Source organism: Thermobia domestica, chromosome 2 (assembly GCF_964235325.1).
Source record: "Thermobia domestica chromosome 2, izTheDome1.hap1.1, whole genome shotgun sequence".
In the NCBI taxonomy this organism is placed as follows: Eukaryota; Metazoa; Arthropoda; class Insecta; order Zygentoma; family Lepismatidae; genus Thermobia; species Thermobia domestica.
This window is the reverse complement of record NC_137455.1, coordinates 101,288,448-101,308,763: the sequence shown is the minus strand read 5'-3', so window position 1 is coordinate 101,308,763 and position 20,316 is coordinate 101,288,448. Positions and strand designations below refer to the sequence as shown.

Here is a 20,316-nt window from a genome sequence, read left to right as displayed (position 1 = left end):
CCCCTGGAGCCTTGTTCACGGAGGATAAAAATAGGAAAACTTTAGTAGCAAGATGTATTTTCATTGCTCCTCTCCGCTGAGTCCATTTCTTTATATTTCTTTGATGTTTTTATTTATTTTGCTCCTACTTTTATCTTCTGTGAACAAAGTCCCAGGAGTAAGAAGAAAGCTTGGAATAGCTAGGAATTTTCAGGAATTAGAATTTGAAGTGAGTGAGGTGATTTAAAATTCCTCAGCATATTAGGATATTGTCAATTTTGTAATATTTACTGTATATTGATTTAACAGACCATCTAACGCTATATGATGCACTATTTCATAAATATATACTGTATATATGTATAATCTCAAACATATAATAGTTTACTTCTTTCTATTGACAAAATAAGTTCAAAGTTCGTGTGTGTGTATATATATATGAATGTATGTATAAAATCGTAAATCTCTGTAAGTTAATTAACACAGAGCACTTACCTCGAGTTAATAAGTGTCAAGCACTTCATGGCTAACGTTAACCAGTTGTCCGTTACAGCTTCGATCTCCGACCTTAATTGCAACCACTGGTCCCTTTTTCCCGGACCTAAAAGGCCTAAAAGAAATACATGATTTCACTATGAGAATTTTATCTTTAAAGATATTCCTGTAATAATTCTTCTACGAAAAGTGCTTCTATAGCTAACAAATGTAATGGTATCCAACGTTATCCTGAATTCACGAACATGATTTCAACTTTGAATATATCACTTTTCTCAGTTATTTCCCAATATTATATAAATAGTTTACCGAATATTCGCAGAGCATGTTTCAACAGAAATATAAATATTAATAATATATTAAAGTAATAACAAAAAGATCACTGAAGTGAATTTATACATCTACTGATTTAGTATCTTTGATGGTTTGATACTTTGCCTTACTTCTAGCTTTGCTCAAATTACTGAATTGGAAAGTTGAATTAGTACACAGGGAAAAGTTGAGAGAAATGCATTTTAATAAGATACGCATAATTAAACCCACGACGTATCATCTTTCAAAAATTAAAAGGAAACCAAACATAGACTTGTCCCATTACTAGCAATGAGAAAATTTACAACAGTTATTCAGGCGGACTTCGCCTTAACCTCTTCATGTCCACTCCCAGCAGCTTTTATGTTTTTATGACGAATCTTCTGTATGTAGTTAATTATTATCATTTAGTACTAAAAATTCACTAAAGTTGGAATTTTGAAAATTGAGAACTCGAAAATTGCGTGTGTCGTATGTGACACATTGGATCCGCAAGCATACACTTCAGTCATACATTTCAGCTTACTGAAATATATTGTGTGTCGCATACAACACACAGAACCTGAAGAGGTTAAAAACATTTTTTTTTTTTTTTATCAAGTACTCTTTACACAAAATCAGCCACAATTAGTTCTATAATAAATTGTACATTTTATACCTGTTTTATCAGTTAATGAAATTATTATTATAATTTATTTCCTATGAAATCTGCCTAAAACTGACACTTGACGGTTTCGCAAAAAACTGTCTAAGAGATGGCATAATATAAAAAATGAGAGTTTATGGAAATTAATAGCCTACTGAATTGGTAAATCAAATTACTGAGACGACTAACAATATATATTTAATCGTCTTTGTTTCATATTACTAACATTATATTTTATCTTCCACTTTTTTTTTTTTTTTTTTTTTTTTTTTTACAAACTTCACAATGTGGTCCAGTTACTATGACAACAACTTCATAGAAATGTGGTTAACTTCACAATGTAGTCAAGTTACTGTGACAATCAACTTCATAGAAATGTGGCTAACTTCAAAATGTGGTCAAGTTACATTGACAACCAACTTCATAGAAATGTGGCTAACTTCAAAATGTGGTCAAGTTACTGTGACAACCAACTTCACAGAGAGATCGTTAACTTGCACATGTCAAGATTCTGATTCAGAAAAAGTTCACAGAAATGTGTGAATCTTAAGTTGTCAAATTTATTAATCTCACCGCATCACATTACTTCTAATATATAAACTAATAACAGGAGGTGCAAACAATAAGCTGAGAATACTCCTACTAATGTCGCTTATATAAACAATAACGCTAGTTAAATATTTAGAAGGCTTACTGGACACACAAAAGCAGTTATACTTTACAAACAAATCAAAATCACCAAGAGATAATAAATATCTCCATTTTCATTCTTCATGCATTTTTCTATTGAAAAATATAGAACTTAATTACAAAGATATAGTGTATATCGTATGCGATCAATGAAGCTCAACCGAAGTTCAACGACGCTGAGATCGTGATAGACCGTGACGAACTTAGTATGCATATGTAATATTATGGAAAATGAAATGAAATCTTTAAGTTTTACGTATCACGATTATGCCGGCTAGGCTAAAGGAGCCGGTGACGATGAGAAATTAATGAAATGGCAGAATGAAGAAAGTGGGAGGAACCGGGAGAATCCCGAGAAAACTCACGCAGACAGTGTCTATCCACCATAAAGCTCACTTGGAGGGGAGCATGAAATAGTATGGTGTGCAAGCCTTTGATTCTCGAGTTATGGGCCATAAAAAAGTTAGGGGTTCGGACTTAAGTAAAATTTTCCTAAAGAATTTCTCCTAATTGTCATTTAGAATACAATTACATGAAACAAACATCCTATTAAACGTTAATTTGAAAGCATAAAAAAATCAAATGATGAAAGGATCGATTACTTATGTTAAGAATGCAGTGTATAATTAAGGATTTTTTTAATGGTCAATGGAAAAGCTTTTTTTTTTTTTTTTTTTCAACAGGGAGACTTAAGAAAAATATATGTGTAAATTGAAACGAAATGAGGTGTACTAATAAATGACCCAAGCATAGTCAACCAGTGCGCATGTACGTCGTTCAGATGTGCACCAAAATAAACAGTCATTTCAAAGAGAGAGAGAAAGAGCTTACAGAACATTTATTTATTTTTAATTTTTAACACCTCACGGCTATGCCCTTAAGGCTAAAGGAGATGAATGACTATTGAAAACGAATGATTGTGAAATTAAAGTTTTTGTGGTCTTCCAGTGGGAATTGAACCCGAGACCACGTGCACCAAAGAAAAATCTTAGAATCAAATACTAATGTAGCCGTTGTTTGAGTTACCTTTATTTATTTATTTTTTTTAACATCTATTATTTTGTTTCATACTTGAGGAACCATATTTACACTGTTTTAACTAAGCATAGGTTATTAGTGAACCTAATTTACAAATGCTTTTCTAAAAGAAAACACTGCTATTTCTTCCTTGCAAAACAATTTTGTTAGTGTTAAGATGTAATTTAACTTTTTATTTCCAATAAAATTTCGATATCAACCTTCTAATACAATGAACGTCTGTTTGCTTTTGTCTTTCTCTTCCTGCTATTACTACCTAATGACAATCTATAGGTAATCTGAATTCTTTCATGTGTTCTAAGTTTACTTTGAGTATGCTATTATGCCTTACCTCCCACGCTGTTCCTATAGTTGTTGTAGATCTCTTTGATCTTCCTGTACCTGAAGGCGAGCTTTCGCATCCAATCAACTCCTCCGCGAACACCTGATGCCGTTGCGAGGCAAAGGTTTCCATTTGTTGCGGCCGCGTGAAAACCGTCCGTCTGGAAGTTGTACGTGCTGCAGAAACAAAAGACAATAATATTAGTATTAAATAACAAATATTATTGCTAGTTATATGTAGCAATTTCTTATTAGCCAATTTTAATGTAAATTCATTTTTTTTTTAATAGTTAAACTCAAAATTACCATTCTGTCATGTTATTCTTATTCGAATATGACTGCAATCAGCAAGCTCCCACAATAAAATACTGTAAAATTATTCTGAGTTGTGAGGAAATACGACAAAGTTTTCATTTATCAACTAATATTATATTTTTATTCCCATAAATGAATTAATAACATTAAGGAAATTAAAATTCCAGTGTTCAAGGTGAGAAACAAAAAGAAATTATAATGTCTTTCATTTAATTTAACGTTACAATGAATGAAAAGTAACAGAATTTACCTGAGATCTTGTCCGTTATCATCTGACGAAACGTCGTCTATGTGAACTTGGTCACAGTCCTGAAATATTAAAATAACAATAATAACAACTATATTTTTAAATGATCTAATATACAATATTGAAACTTTAAGTGTGTATACAAGCATAAAATTTGATTTTAAATAGTTCTTTGGTATTTTGGGCTTTAAAGCGAAAAGTTTTTAGAAGTCTTGATGAAGCAAATCAAACAGTATCACACACTAGTTCTAATTTAAGACGTTATAAGGTCGTGAACTAGCAAAATTCTACCGAACTATGTTCGTGTACCAGCACAATTTTATATGGAAGTTACAGAATAATGAAATAATAAAAGTACATTAAATACAAATAAAAAAAAGAGAAAAACTACACATATCCAAATCAAATATTATAATCTAATCATCTAGGCATAATAGAAACACCTCTACAATGGCATACAGAAGTATTTATTAACACTACGCAACAATTTAAAATTTCGTTTACTTTATGATACCACATAACTGAATATAGTATACTAAATTCTACGCTGATTTAAAGACTTGGTGCGAATCATCAGTGTCATCCTCACATCCTGCATACGTATATACATGTATATGTATTCTATGGTCCTCATGTGTACTCAATTGAATCACTTTTAAATTCGACTACATTTGAAAAAAAAAAAAAAAAAAAAAAACTGGTTTGCTGATAATTTTGGCAATCCTGTCCTCTTAGCACATAGGCGCTAGCGCGCTCTGGAAACGAAAACAGATATCGCCGAAAATCAGAGTTCACATTCCTCATGGACAAAATGAGGTTGAACTTTGAAGGTTTGATTGATGAAGCCGGGAAGAAATATATGTGTTGTTTTAAAAATGAAATCTTTAAGTTTTACGTCCCACGGGTATGCCGGTTAGGCTAAAGGAGACGGTAAGGATAAGTAATGAATGAAATGGTGGAACGAAGAAAGTGGGAGGAAACGGAAGAACCCCGAGGAAACCCACGCACACGGCGTTTGTCCACCACAAAGTTCACTTGGCGGGGGATGTATTGTTTTAACGCGTAAACTGATGATACAGGAGAAAAGCAGCAGTGATGCGATTTTCTTTCTTAAATCGGTATCTTTTTCAACACATTGAAACCGAAAACCTTAACAAATAAAACCACATTATAATAATATTTAACATTTAAAATAAATATATCAATTATGAAACTCGAATAGTATGAAAAGTTTTTTTTTTTAACGTTAAAAAATATCAACTGAAATTAATCCTGATATATTACTTTTTTGTTCAGGAGACAGATTTCATACCAGTTATTGCACCTATTATATATATATATAAAAAAAAGTAAGTTACGTTACACTAAATGCAAATATAAATCTATTAGAAGCTCTGCTTTGTATATACTTAAAAATCTATGTGTTTAAAAATCTATTAGGTAGACAATATTGCTAGTGCAATATTAGGTTGACTTTGTATCACACGGCAAATACAGAGAGAAAGAAAAACTTACCTCGACATCGTTGAAGAAAAAGTGCGTATCGGCGAGATTGAACACCATCTCTTCCATCCTTAAGCCCAATTGATATACGTTTTGAACGTCCTGCAACAAATATATATCAAAAATATATATATTATTACGCTTAGTACACGGTGGCAGTATGTTTAAGTAGTGGGAAGCTTTTTTTTGTCATAATTAATTTATATACATACACAATACATGTATTTTGAAAATAACACAAAACCTTTGGCAATATCAACATTTTTGACGACGAGAACGAGAAGTAAGCAGAACAAAAGTCTGTCAGTGAAGTATGAAAAATGTTATTTCTCTTGTGTTCTAATTTTGTAACCAGGCTTCTTTGAGTCTTTAGGATAGGGTCTAATAATTAATAAATAGGAGGTAACGTGACGATGGTTAGGTTGAGGGACACATAAATGTCAAAAGGCTGATGTTGAGTGAAGTTCGTGGAAAACGCTCATCTCTCACGCCCTGATTAGCGCCTGGGCTGAGTAAGCTGGAGCCTAGGGCGACATATTTGGCTTCCTCGCCCCTGCCATATATATTACATAATAAATTAATTTAATGTACTACCAGAAAGGAACTTTTCAACGTGAGCGTTTCTGCATTACAGAATATACACATAATATGTTTTCTTTTTTTCAAGTACGTATAATCATCATAGGTATTCTACCATGATTGGCAGGCCACTTGCCGCAGCTGAGAAGCTTCAGTGTTCCACGGTCTTTCGCTAACGTCTTTATCTTCACGTACGATTTTTCTGTTTTGATATCGTCCATTAATTGAAGGGGTAATTTGGATAAGGGCGTATCGACCTATTTTTGAGCATGTCCGTATGTGTCTAGGTGGTGTTGAGGTAATATCTCTGTTCTGTAGCGAACGCCTGTTTCCAAAAATAGTGTGTGAATACGTTGGTTAATTGGATAAGGGCGTTTGTTTTTCTGCTCTCCTGAAAAATTGAAGAATTGCTATTACGCCCTTATCCAAATTTACCCCTCAATTGTAGTCTCCACCCCTCCCTCTTTTTCCTACCACCATACCCTCTACCACGTCTCTCATGATGCAGTTCCTTCTTAGCCAATGTCCAAACTAGTTACTTTCCCTTTTCTTAATAATATCTAAAATTGTTCTTTTCACGCTGTCATTTGTTTTCCGCTCGACCTAGCTAATTTTCTTCATTCCCTTCCACATCCACATTTTGAAAGCTTCCAGTGTGTAAAATTGTTTTAATCTATTAAAACACACAATAGACCACAGCACCAACAATGCTTTCGGTTTGAAATTACATTACATCAATTTTGATGGGTGAATGGAAGGAGCGGTTTCGAAAGTAATGCCTACAATGCTCAATCCGGCCCTATTATATCTTATTTTACACGGAAAATAACCGATTATCAATTTCTCAGTTCCTACTCACAAATATTAACCGCTTCTCTTGATATGTATGATGAAACAAGAAATACACGTTTTAATCAATAACATATTAATAAAAGTCATTCTATTATTACTCCGGAACTTTTATCTGGGATACACAAAATAACATAATTGTCTGACACTATCTTTGGACAGATTCCATAGCCACATGCAATGACTGACAAATAAACATGACAACAACGGTAGAGAACAAATAAAGCCAAGATGTTGTTTTGTGAAAGGATTTTGGATTCCACAGCGAACAAAAAAAAAAAAGTGCAACTAAAAGACAGGCGTTTTGACATCACCTCTCAGCGAATGTGATGTGCCGCGGTGGCTTCGTTGAAATACACGCCTGGAGAGGCGTAGACAAAGTTTGGCACACAATTCCATTCTGCTGTCAATCGCTCAGCATGCCACGTAGCTACATCACAACAAGAAGTTGTTTTTCATCACATGAGATAAAAGAGTTTGACTTTGAGAGAGAAAGAAAAGTAGCATATATATATAAAGTACATGAAGATTACAAGTGAAAACATGGAGAGGACGGAAAAGATCTGAGGATATGTGCCCAAGCAGATATTCTGAGAGCGGGTAAAAATAATAATAATAATAATAATAATAATAATAATAATAATAATAATAATAATAATAATAATAATAATACTTTATCAAATAATTCGTCCGTTACCATATTCTATATAGAGCACAGACATGACAACTACAGATAATAATTTAAATAGACAACAAACATGTGAAACATCAGTATGCTGAATAATATTTTTTTTAGAAGATTAAAAACACAATGAAATCTTTCAGTTTTACGTCTCACGATTATGCCGGTTAGGCTAAAGGAGACGCTGATGATGAGAAATGGATGAAATGAAGAAAGTGGGGGAAACCCCGAGAAAATCTACGCACACGATGTTTGTCCACCACAAAGCTCACGTGGCGCGAGCTGGGATCGAACCAAGAACCCCATGTACCACCAGGGGAAAATATAAAACAATCTAGATAATGGCAAAGAAGTGCACATAGTACATGTATCAGCAAGCAGGAGAAAAGAAGAATATTAAAGATCATTATAAAAATTGGGAAACAAACTAGTTAGAAGAAATCAATTCTGAGGATGAGATGAAAGGGAAAAGAGGGAGAGTAAGATAGTCACTTAATCTTCTTTTTTTAATAATACTAATAATGATACTAGTAGTAGTAGTAGTAGTAGTAGTAGTAGTAGTAGTAGTTGTAGTAGTAGTAGTAGTAAAAAATAATTTCAACTACTTCTGGTTTCGGTAAAGTGCAGAAGAAAGTGACAGTATGTTCCCTTCAGATGCTGAATTGATTTTTAAAAAAAAACGCGTGTCGCTATCTATTACCGTTTTTGTTCTATGAGGATTAACGTTGGTTTGAACAGAGGAGTACTGGAAAAGATGGAACCTACTTATGGGATGCTGAATTGACTGGAAGAATCCTGTTCTCGATATATTTGACCGTTTTTGTTCTATGGAAATCGGTATTCAAACCGGAACTTAAATCATATTCGGTTTGAGTAGTTTCTGGATGGTGAGGATATATTTTCTTAAGATGCTGAATCGATTGCAAACAAGAAAAATAAGTAGGTTAAAATCTAAAAGCAAAGAAAAAAGGGAAGGAAGAAATCATTTAAAGTAAAGTGTTTTATTTGCTCATAACATAGAAAATATATAGGACAAACCAAATGCGCTTTCAATTTAAGAATTAGGGGACATATAGAGAACATAAAACATGCAAACTAAGACTTTGCCATTGTTAATAAACACTGAAATAAACATAACCAGATAAAAGTGGCTTCAAAACTTTTGACAAAAATTCAAAAGCATTACGAACAATTTTTTGCCGAATATTTTTCATTGACAAGAAGAAGCCCAACCTGAACCACGATGATGGTTGCCCACACCATCTGTTCATAATCTTTATAGTGTGCAGTTGTTTTTTGCATCCCAGCATCTTCACCATGTGCAGTTGTTTTCTCTTAGTTTAAAAGCTTAGATAAAGAGTAAATGAATTGTATATTGGGGATGTTTTAATTGATAAGTTGTGCTTAGGGTTTTGTGAATTTTGAATTTGGTAGAGTATAAAGTATGGGATTTGATTTGGGTTGGATTTAAATAAAATTGTATATATATATATATATATATATATATATATATATATATATATATATATATATATATATATATATATATATATATATATATAAAGATAGATCGTGATGTTGAAATGATTGAAATAGGTGTGAAGGGAAATAGTAATTAGGACTGGTTAATTTATTAGTATTTATTTATAGACTTTGGTGTTTTTTTGTAGGTTGGTGCTTGGGTTTTCATAAAGTCTGGACGGATTTAATTTGCTTATAATTTTCATAAAAATTCTCATAATGAAATCAAATAAAGTGCAAACGGTAGCGGAAGGATTAAATTTTTACTTGGCAACACTGTTAGATAAGCGGCAACTCTGAACACGTTGAGAGAGGGAGAGGGAGGGCAAGGGTCAGTTTCTTACCAAATTCCATCCATTGTTGTTTTCATTGTTGTTTCAATGTTGACTATTAAAAGTAAGTTGCAAGCTGTATTGGTGTGTGTGTCTTTTAAATAAATAAATAAATGAAAAACTCCTCTGAGAAGACTATTTTTTTACCGTATCAAAGATGGCGTCGGTGAAAGAGAAAGCGCAATGTGTTCTGTGGTATGCAGAGCTAAAATCACCAATTCTGGTGTGTCGAAAATTCACCAAAGAGTTCAAAAAGCCGGCACCGACTGAGAGTGCAATCCGAAAGTGGCATGCTAAGTTCTTGGAGACAGGAAGCGTCCTGGACCGTCCTCGAAGTGGGAGGCCGCCAACATCGCCTGCAACAGTGAGCAGGGTAAGGGAAAGCATCATCAACAGCCCACAGAAGTCGATTCCTAGACGGTCCATGGAACTCGGAATTTCACAGATAACCGTGTTTAAGATAGCCAAGAAGACGATCAAGGCCAAAGATTACAAAATCAAGATAGTCCAGGATCTGTATGATGAAGATTTGGACACCCGGTTCAACTTCTGTGACGCCATACTCAAGCAGTTGGAACATGGCGACGTTCTCCTTCCAGCCATCATGTTCTCAGATGAGGCAACCTTCCATGTCTCCGGAAAGGTTAACCGACACAACTGTCGCGTTTGGGGCACGAAAAACCCAAAGGAATTTGAGACACATGAGAGAGATAGCCCTAAAGTGAACGTTTGGTGCGCTGTGTCCTATGATCACCTGATTGGACCGTTCTTTTTTGAAGAGGAGACCGTGAATGGAGATTCGTACCTGGATATGTTGCAGAAATACCTCATTCCGGAACTGGAGGCACGTGGAATCCAGAACGACATCGTGTTCCAACAGGACGGGGCACCCCCTCACTATGCAATCAAGGTGAGACAGTTCCTTGACGAGAAATTCCCTAACCGATGGATTGGCCGCGGTGGCCCGACCGCTTGGCCGCCAAGATCACCCGACCTTACTCCCTGCGACTTCTGGCTTTGGGGTCATGTGAAAACGGAAGTTTATGCAAAGAAGCCAATTGGTTTGGAGAACTTAAAGGACAAAATCAGGGCGTCTGTGGCTGGCATTTCGGATCAAACACGGCGGAACGCTGTGAGTGGATTCCAGCGCCGCCTACGCGAATGTGTGGACGTAAATGGCGCTCAGTTGGAGGTGTGGCGGTGAATGAACTGAGCTGGTGCAGATTACAGGTAAAAATTTAATCCTTCCGCTACCGTTTGCACTTTATTTGATTTCAATATGAGCATTTTTATGTAAATTATAAGCGAATTAAATCCGTCCAGACTTTATGAAAACCCTGTATATTTGGTTTTCTGAGCTGTGCAGTAGTTGGAAATTAGGAGATAGTGTGATTTAACTAAATAAGTTAGTGACTTAGCGGTGGTTGATTTAATTAAGATTGAAGTTACTTTTATAAAAGACAACACATTGTTATTAATAATCAAATAATGTTAATGATGGCAAATGCTTTTAGAGTTAGAGTAAGGTATAATTTTTAGAAAATTTAAAAACGTTGCTTGCGCTGTTATATTTTGTTTGGCTTGAAAATTAATTTTGATTATTTTTTAAAATTGTTTTGTTTAATGTTTTTGGGTTATTTTTTTAGTTTATTGACAGTTTTTTTAAGTGCATATTATATAAAGCAATCGTAGGTGAAGTGATGACAGGAATGCGGATAGGGAAATAATTTGCTGTTTTATTGATTAAGAAATTATACATAAAAGAATAAGACGATAAACAGCAAGAAAACTTCTTTGTTTGTAAAGTAAATGAACTTAGAAAAAAATACTGAAATCCAATTGTAACAGTGATTAAACGATAATGCTTTTTATAAAACTTAAAGTAAAATGTTCCAATTTAAAATAAAATAGCTCATAATGTATATAAATACGTTAACAAATTCATATATCTTTACAATAGCAATCTTTGTAAAGTAATGCGCTAGTGATCCCCGCGTTTACTTCGACTACCGCCTCGCACCTCTATAACCCACAATTCTACCAAATTTCAAGTTTCTTTTAGTACTTCAACTATAAAACAGATAAGATTTTGTATCCCAAGAAAACGCCCATTTAAATAACATGTGAATTTCTTCATCCTCCTTTAGACTCATTAAAAAGTAAAGGTATTAACTTTTGGTAATTTTCCTGAGAGTTAGTCCCGGAAGGCTACAATCATACCAAATTTTATCATTTTAATCTTGTCGGAAATGCTTAAACATTTTAGGGTGTAGAAGATGACTCAGATAAATAACATGAGGAAGATTTTTTAGTTCCCCATAAAACCACTCTAAAGTTGGAAATGTTTATTATTACTGATTTACTTAGGTAATGGTAACGAAAACGTACAAGCATACCGAATTTCAAGTTTGTATTCCAATTCCAAACCTAAATATGAGATTATAGGTTTAAAAAAGGTCCATTTAAATGATATGGAGAATTTCTTCATTCCCCTTTAGACTCCCTAAAAATTAAAAATATTAACTTTTGGCAATTTTTCTGCGTGTTAGTCCCGGAAAGCTACAATCATGCCAAATTTCAACTTTTCACGTCAACCGAAAGGTACCCGTTATTTTATGTCAGCTCATGTAGCTTTATATATAGTTAGGATTATTTATTTCTAGTATTGTGAAAATTATTTAAGTAATTGTTCAATTTTTTCTCTCATTTTTGAACTTTTTGTTAATTAATAGAGGAACTGTTCGAAGAATTTTATTCAATTATATTGTTCCAAGAGTTGCTTAATACTTCAGTTCATTGTTTGAATATTGAAATGCTTCTTGACTGACATTATAAAGATTCTAACAGTGATCGAGATCGTCGTGTCCGCGAGTGTTATCGAGGTTCTATCATTTTCTCCCACATACTCATTCCACCAATTCTTTCATTACTGTTTATTCACTCCCATTAATCATCCATCTCATTTAGTCTAAAGGCCATAAACGTGCGACGTTAAATTAAATATTTCATTTTATAATTATTATCACAACATTATTTCTTCCGTCGATTGAAGTAAACGACTAGCATGACACATTGTAATTCTACATTATCCCACTTGCGGCAGCACTTGTGCTGACATCGGATACCATCTAGTAGCAACGTTTACAAACTCATCTCCTTTCTAACAGCCGTGAGTCATTTTGCGTTTTTTTTTTTTTTTTTTTTTATTTTTTCCTGACTTAACAGCCTAAAAGAAAAGGACAAAAAGAAGAAGGTCTGCATCCGTGGGGGTGTAATTTCAACGGTTTGATTCTTGTTGACTACTCCAGCTGTTTCAAATACATCGTAATGCTTGAATGACTTTAGATAATAACGCTTTATATGTATCGTTGTCGGTTCTTTAACACAAACGCGTCGTATAATATGCACTACCTTTTATATAAAGTAAACATAACTGCAAATTATGTCATTAAAATATTCAATATCACATTTACAACAGCGAAGCATGAGAGAATAATGGATAAATGAAAGAAAGAAAATTCTAGACTCAAACAAAAATACACTTTCAAAAAATCATTGTAATAATACCCCTTTGCTAAGAACAGTTACTTTTCCTTATATGGCTTACTTCTTTATTCTCCCCCCTCTCCCCCGAAAGCATGCCTGGAAGAAATAGCTAAGAAACGGACGGGCGTCTGCGAGATAACAGGCGTACTGACTACCCTTCCATGACCCTGTAGTTTACACTGAAGTTTGAACTTTTTGAAAATACACCGCAAACTAGTCTTAACTAGTAAGTATCACTTCCTAAAGGAAAATCTTAATAAATATACATAAGATATCAAGAACATGCCATTAATGATTCACGGTGCCCAAACAGGCAATTTCGGTTGGAAAGTGTTGCGACTAGTTTCTCACAATCATTCTTTTAAATCACATTTATCACCGAGCGAAGTAGCTGAAGTGGTAGAGCGTTGGTTTCGCATTGGGAGAGCATGGGTTCGATTTCCGCTATCGACCATCCTGACTGAGGTTTTTCTCAGTCCTACCAGCCAAATGCCGGGATAGTACCTACTAAACAGTCCCTGGCCGATACTCTCCCAAATCCTTTCTATTGTTATTGTTGCTGTTAGATATCCAGTATAAAATGGCCTCTGAGCTGTATCTGGTGACTGTTAAATAAATAAATAGTACATAATACAGTGATATTAACGAATAATGTTTATTTTTTATTAATTATTATTATTATTAATAATTTTAATAATAATAATAATACATATACTGTGAATCTGAAGATATAACCCTCGCTTAGTCCAGAACGGTCTTCAAAAGTGAGTTTGTGGTGACGCCATTGTTGTGAACTTAAGGAACTTCTAAATGGCTTTCTATATTACAATTATAATCTAAGATAATCTTTCAATAGCAAACTTGAATATTATTATTTTTTTAATGAAAAAAATATAACTTCCAGTTTACTGATGTTCCACCGCCAATACACTATTTATTTTCACTTACATGCACCACGGATAGTGACGTAACTAACGGGGGGAAGGGGGGGCAAACGGGGTTTGTACCCCGGGCGCCGGATTGGGAGGTTCAAAACTGGGCAAATATTTATTTTCACTGTAAGGCAAGGAAAGGAGTTTTACCAAAGTAAAGATCATAAAAAATTAGCTCAGAAACTTAACAGGACAACAACGATTCACCAACTTTTGGATCATATCCATCGAGCATAAGTTAACTTCAAAGTAATCTTTTGAGGACATTCTAAAAACCTTTGCAGCCAAAAGAGCCCGCAAAGTTAAATTTTAGTTAAAGCTTTTTGTGTTTTCATTTAACTTAAATTGATTTAAGAGATTTGTAAAATGTCCGAGTATCATATTCGAGACAGTAGTTTGACTGTTTGTCATAATTAAATATTCTATTCTAAAGCAATAGAGCATTGATTCATTCTACACATATGCACATCCCGATATAATTCTAAAAACATTGTGATTTGAAGTTATTATGATAAGACTATAAGAATATGTCAAGCATGCTGCTCTCAGATTATTTGGCAAATACTAATTAATTTGGAGTTTGAAAATAATGCGATTTTACACATGCTGTGGGACAACAGCTTGCTGGCCAACGCTTTTATTTTTATTTATTTATTTACAAGGTGTGGCAGCTTTAGAACATACAGTAGATGGACGAAGTGGATTTCTGTAATGGGTGATTTTATGGAAAGATCCTCGTATATTAGATACAATAATTGTTGAACACTACTCGTATATATCCATTAGTGTGGGTCTGTGAAGAAATGATCGTTCATTGTTTTTCCCTAAATCAGCCACTACACAAATATCGGCATCTTTACATCTTTACAGCATATACACATTTATTAAATAATCAATTCAATATTCACATTATTTTAATATACGTATATAATCTGGATTATTTTAAGAGCTATATTAATCAGTTCCTGATGTGTTTCTTTTATCCATTCTAGAGATTAAGATGGCGTATAAAGCACAGGTATCCATCCATGGCAAGGTATGACCTACGGCTTGTGTCGGCACGCTTACAAGATATATGCATCGTTCCAGATGCTTCATGTCTTACATCACGATGATGACGGAGAAGGCGTTCCTGCAAACTGGGCAAGACCATCGCGGGCGTCGGGTTAACAACGAATCCCTTAAAAAACTTAATTCTCTCCGAACGGCGCTTGCCACCGATAAACATCTTACACCACTCCACGCATGAAAGCAGTCTTGTGACGAAGAGTGTGCCCGGCAGAAATTACCAAGATGCTTTTTGTATGCTGACAAATCTCCACAAAAAACATACATACGTACACATAGGGAGATAAAGCAAACAAGCAAGAAAGAAAGAAAGAAAAAAGGAAAATCCTCTTCTGAAAGTAAACTATTTGCAGACGACATGTGCTGATAACAAATAAAGCCAGTACATTGAGCACTCCTGTTCTACGGTTGTTGATATGCATCATTGCAGAATACCGCAAGTATTTCTTCTGAGTTAGTCAGTTAATTTCTTTGAAACGAATATGAGTGGTGAATCATTTTGCCAACTCACAGGGTTGTGACGTATACCTATATAACTGTTTTCAGCCAGCTCCACAACAATATTTCACTAGAAATGAGCCTCATAAAGTGGCGTTCAGCTTCCTCACACTTATTATCAATACGTCAATAGTAGCCAGCAATTCAGCTCTGGGATGACCTCTACTAGGGTTGTTTCTCGGTTAAATGAAGGTATTCGTTGCAAGTTTGACAATCGATTAGTATTTCATTATAAATTATTATTAATAATATGCCTGCCTAGTATGGTGGTGGTAAGGGATATAAATTCGCCCGTCACGTTAGGTATGATTACTATGTGTAACTTTATCTCAAAAGGTAATGCGGGACAGCGCTCATCTCTGTTGTTATGGGTCCTTGGTTCGATCCTGGGCCATGTAAGTCTGTGGTGGACTACATCATGTCCGTGAGTTTTCCCGGGTTCTCCCTATACTTCCACATTCTGATTTCACTAATTATTTAATAAATATTCGATTTCATTCCTCATCCATCTCTTTAGCCTGAAGAACATAATCGTGAGGATGTAAAACTGAAAGATGTATATTTTCTATTTTTTCCTTTTTCTTTCTTTCTTTCTTTTTTTAATTTCAGAACTTATAATTATCACTTTTGGTCTGCAAATCACAATCTTATGGCATTAGCATTTTGAGCGTTACAATTACAAATAAAATTCTACTCTCCGCTGAATCGTACAAATATAATTTTGATGAGGATTCGAGTTCATTTGAAAGAGCTCAAACTCTCCCTACGAAAGTCTGACAATATCATTCCAATATATGTGGCTACAGAGTCAACAGATGGCTTGGAATTGTGGGTAAGCTATCAGCTTAGGCCTCCTTCTTTTCTTCTTCTTCTTTCTTTTTGCTTTCTTAAATGGACTATTTATCTATGTAAACAGTCATGAGAAACATCACTTCCTTCAATGTTAGCACTGAATTAACTCTAAGATTATTATAGTATGAAGAGAACGGAAATCGAACGCTGAGGACCAAGAAATGCTGTGAAGTTGCACAAGTGCTGCTGAGAGTAGTTAAGATCTAGAGGTGTGCATACGGTTAAGGCACAATGAAGTTTGGAGAAATGACTACCCTCTGGTAATTTCAATTGTAACTTTCACGAACTCTGTAATAAATAAGAAGTGAGACTAGGATTACAAACTTTGGTGTATTATAGTAAGTTCCCGTGCCTGGCAGATTTTTTTAACTGACTCTCGATTCTCGATATGATTTAATCTAGAGTTCATTAAAAAAAAATCCTTACACGAATGACAATAGTCTAGTAATAGGAACCGATGTAGATTTAATGGAAGCTTAAGTAGCTTATATACAAATCACTATGAATTTAGATTACACGAGTAGAGAATTGGTAAATTATGTGAGAAAAAAATACCAAAGTTGAGACTGCTGTCAAAAATGTAAATAAACACCAGAAAGAAAACCTGCACTTATTCACTTCGCTTGTAATAACAAATACAAAATCATAAGTGAAAACTGATTGCTACTCGCAGCTACCTTAACACTGAAATCTTCACTTTTTGCCACTTGCCTCTTCTAGTGGTTTTGTAGATTTAGTAATTACATTCTTGGTAAGTAATTAATGTTTTTAGTTAAAATATATTCTATACTAAGCGATTTAGGAGTTAGGATTTCGATTTCTGGGCTTTCGGCATCTATGGCCATTTAGCCCGTCACGTATGAGGGATGACGTTCCTCGGCGAGCACACTATCCGGGGAAAGGGAAGGAAGGAAGTGGCCTGGGACCTGTAAGTTAGGTACCACCCCGGCATTTGCCTGGTGTGAATTAGGAAAATACAGGAAAATCTCATTCAGGATGGCTGGCCTGAAAAAGCTTTTTACACTTTTTCGACCGAGTGCCCCCACCGGGAATAGAACCCGGGACCACACAATCTATAATAAGATTTTCTTATCTTCAAATAGTGGAATACTGTGCATTGACATTCAACTCTCTATGAAAGATATTCAAAGAAATGGAAAATTCCTTTTTTTTTTCTTCCTTTTTCGTGTGTTTTAACATTTTACTTAGGGTGCTGCATAAGAGAAAAATTAAGAAATAAATATAAAACTGTAAACAGTAACGCCTTTATAGAGGGTAAATTAGAAAACACTCCTCTAGCGTGCCGTCATCACAAACAAGTCGCTATTAAATCTTATACAGCATGATTTTTATTTATAGTCGTTCTGTAGAGAAATAAGTTTCTTTCTTTTCCTATACTGCATATTTTTTAGATTGTAATTCTGCGTTTACATTGTACTCATGTAATCATGACATCGTATCTTGTTTCTTCATCTTACATATAATAAGTAATATTTTTCATATGCAAATACAGTTTATAGTATAATACCTTAGATTCAATAATTGTCATCTGACATGTTTTATGAAAAGAATTGTATTATTTGGTAACGTTACTTTTGGCCTCGAAGAAAGTTGGGCTGGACTAAAATCATGAACTTATGAGATGTTACAAAATCACAGTACATACTTTACGCGTTTTAAGTCAAGTCAAAGTTCTGCTTTTTATGGTACTACCTTACCAAGCACTCACCAGCGGTTTCAATCTTCTGTTCTCTTTCCTATAAAGACCATATAGAAATCTAAAAGATTTAGACGTAAACCGAAATATGACTTGCCTTTAAATGTTCATAAACATCCCTTTGACTATCAACTTGACTAATGCGCTACGTTCAAGACTGAGATAATAACGAGTTCCACACATGCAATAATTGCACAATTGTTGATCTAGATGAATGAACTTAGCGGTTTTTCACTATTTGTTGTTTATAAAAATAAATGTACATCCCGTGTGAGGAATGATAGTGCCACACAATGTTGTGAAAAAATACTAATGTTTCGTTTCCAGATGTGGACCATTCTCATGTGATAATGTACGGTAAAAGTAACCAACAACATAAAAAGAATGGAGACAAGTTAATTGTTTTAGACTGAATATACTGGCAAGCTAACACTGTTACCAGATATCTGTCATCCCCTCCCACCTTTCATCCATTTTTACCTTTCCTTTACCTAAAAAATTTCCTGCATGAGAAGAAACATTGGGATTTTATTTGCAGAACATAGAAACAAAACATGAACACTAGAATAAATTTATAAACAAGCAAATAAAATTTATTGGGTGACCCTAAAATCAAGAAAATTGCCAACTCAGAATTCAAGATGACTACCAGTTTTCCATTGGATATACTTAATATGCAATTTTACCACTAAAAGACACGTGAAACTATATGATTCAATTTCCTTCAAATATTTTTTTCTTGATGATTTTACTATATAATTACATGATTTCATATTAAAATAATTCAGAAATAGGATAGAGATAGGTAATCTCAGCTTCCAATCTTCTGCTAGACGAGACATCACTTTCACGTCACGTTTTCAAGAGACAAGTCACCTCAACTCTTGTCTCAAGGCAAGGGTACTTTTTACCCCTTACCCCTTTTTGATCCCATGTTAACAAACATTAGAAACCAAATAACCAAACACGCCGTAGCATATCACGATTTTGAAAATTAAATTCTCGAGTATTTACAGAACGTTTCGGAATAAACTAATAGATACGTTCAGTACGTTTCGTACAGTAATTTCGAAAACAAAATACATGGTACGTCATCCTGAACACTGGTGGATTTTGAATTTAGGGTCACCCTATCTGAGCTTACCTTGCCGTAGCGCTGGGCATAGGAGCTTGTGAGCAAGGAATGGAAGATAATAATAGTTTCATCGAGGTCCCAGATGAACACCCTCTCCAGATTGCTCTCAGGGTTCGGTGAGGGGTTATTCTGACGTCGACCCCTACCTCGACTTGACCGAGAGGCTGAAATGAAGAAAAAAATATATAATTCCTTTCTCAGTTATTCATGGATGCATGAAACTTCTGTAGAATCTAGTGCTGGAAAACACATTTGTACAAATGAATTGAATTATTTACCTAATGCTGGAAAATATATTTGTACAAATGAAATGAATTATTTATCAAGCAGTATTTTCAATTTATATAAGTATGAATATTCTTTCTTTAACACTCGGAAATCGTGACAGATCAGTTGTATTGCACTCGTCATCGGTGCAAAAGACTACTAATACAATGCCACGAAATTCTGAGATTGTGTTAGACAACATCGGGTTCGCAGATGTTCTTGGTGTTTTCTCGTTTCTTCAATTTCATTTTCCAATAACTCTTTCACAATCTCTCGCTTATATTTATTATCTGTAATGTCAAATAGTGATTTCGAAGCTGATGATTTTCTTTCAGGATTTTCTGTCAGGACGATATATTTCCTATAATGATACTAAACTAGATAACTTTCTTCCTAGTTTTAATGAAGTAAGTACATGTTTTTTTTTCAGGTTTAAAGAAAAGTATATTTGACAATTTCGTTTATTAGAATGCTCTGCTCAGCAATCTGTAGGTATTATTATAACTATACTTGACTTGTACAACGTCAAGACCAACACTTTTTATTTCATCCATCTGCCTTACTTACAAAAGGAATATCATTAGTTTGCACCTTAAATACTGGAAAATAACTACATTTGTCATATATCGTATATTTGACAAATAGGATATTTTAATCGCAGAAGCATTTCTGAGCAAACTATTGTTTTATTAAACAGTTACTTATCGAAGTATTGCCAATACAACTTTTCAATGAAAATACATTCAAGGTTAAGTGACAATACTATAACATTTGGTTTAGTATATAATTAAC

The 20,316-nt window shown here is 34.3% G+C and overlaps 1 protein-coding gene across 7 annotated transcripts in view; it reads right to left on the bottom strand.

Annotated features, from left to right (window-relative positions):
• eya (eya transcriptional coactivator and phosphatase 2) overlaps positions 1-20,316 on the bottom strand; it is a 702,296-nt gene that overhangs the window by 8,184 nt on the left and 673,796 nt on the right. For all 7 annotated transcript variants that reach the window (XM_081744300.1, XM_081744325.1, XM_081744316.1 and 4 more), the window contains 5 exons: positions 19,267-19,421; positions 5,559-5,648; positions 4,047-4,105; positions 3,492-3,658; positions 475-589 (listed from right to left, as the gene is read on the bottom strand). In XM_081744300.1, the coding sequence (XP_081600426.1) occupies positions 475-589; positions 3,492-3,658; positions 4,047-4,105; positions 5,559-5,648; positions 19,267-19,421 (586 nt within the window). The remainder of the gene's footprint in view (positions 1-474; positions 590-3,491; positions 3,659-4,046; positions 4,106-5,558; positions 5,649-19,266; positions 19,422-20,316) is intronic.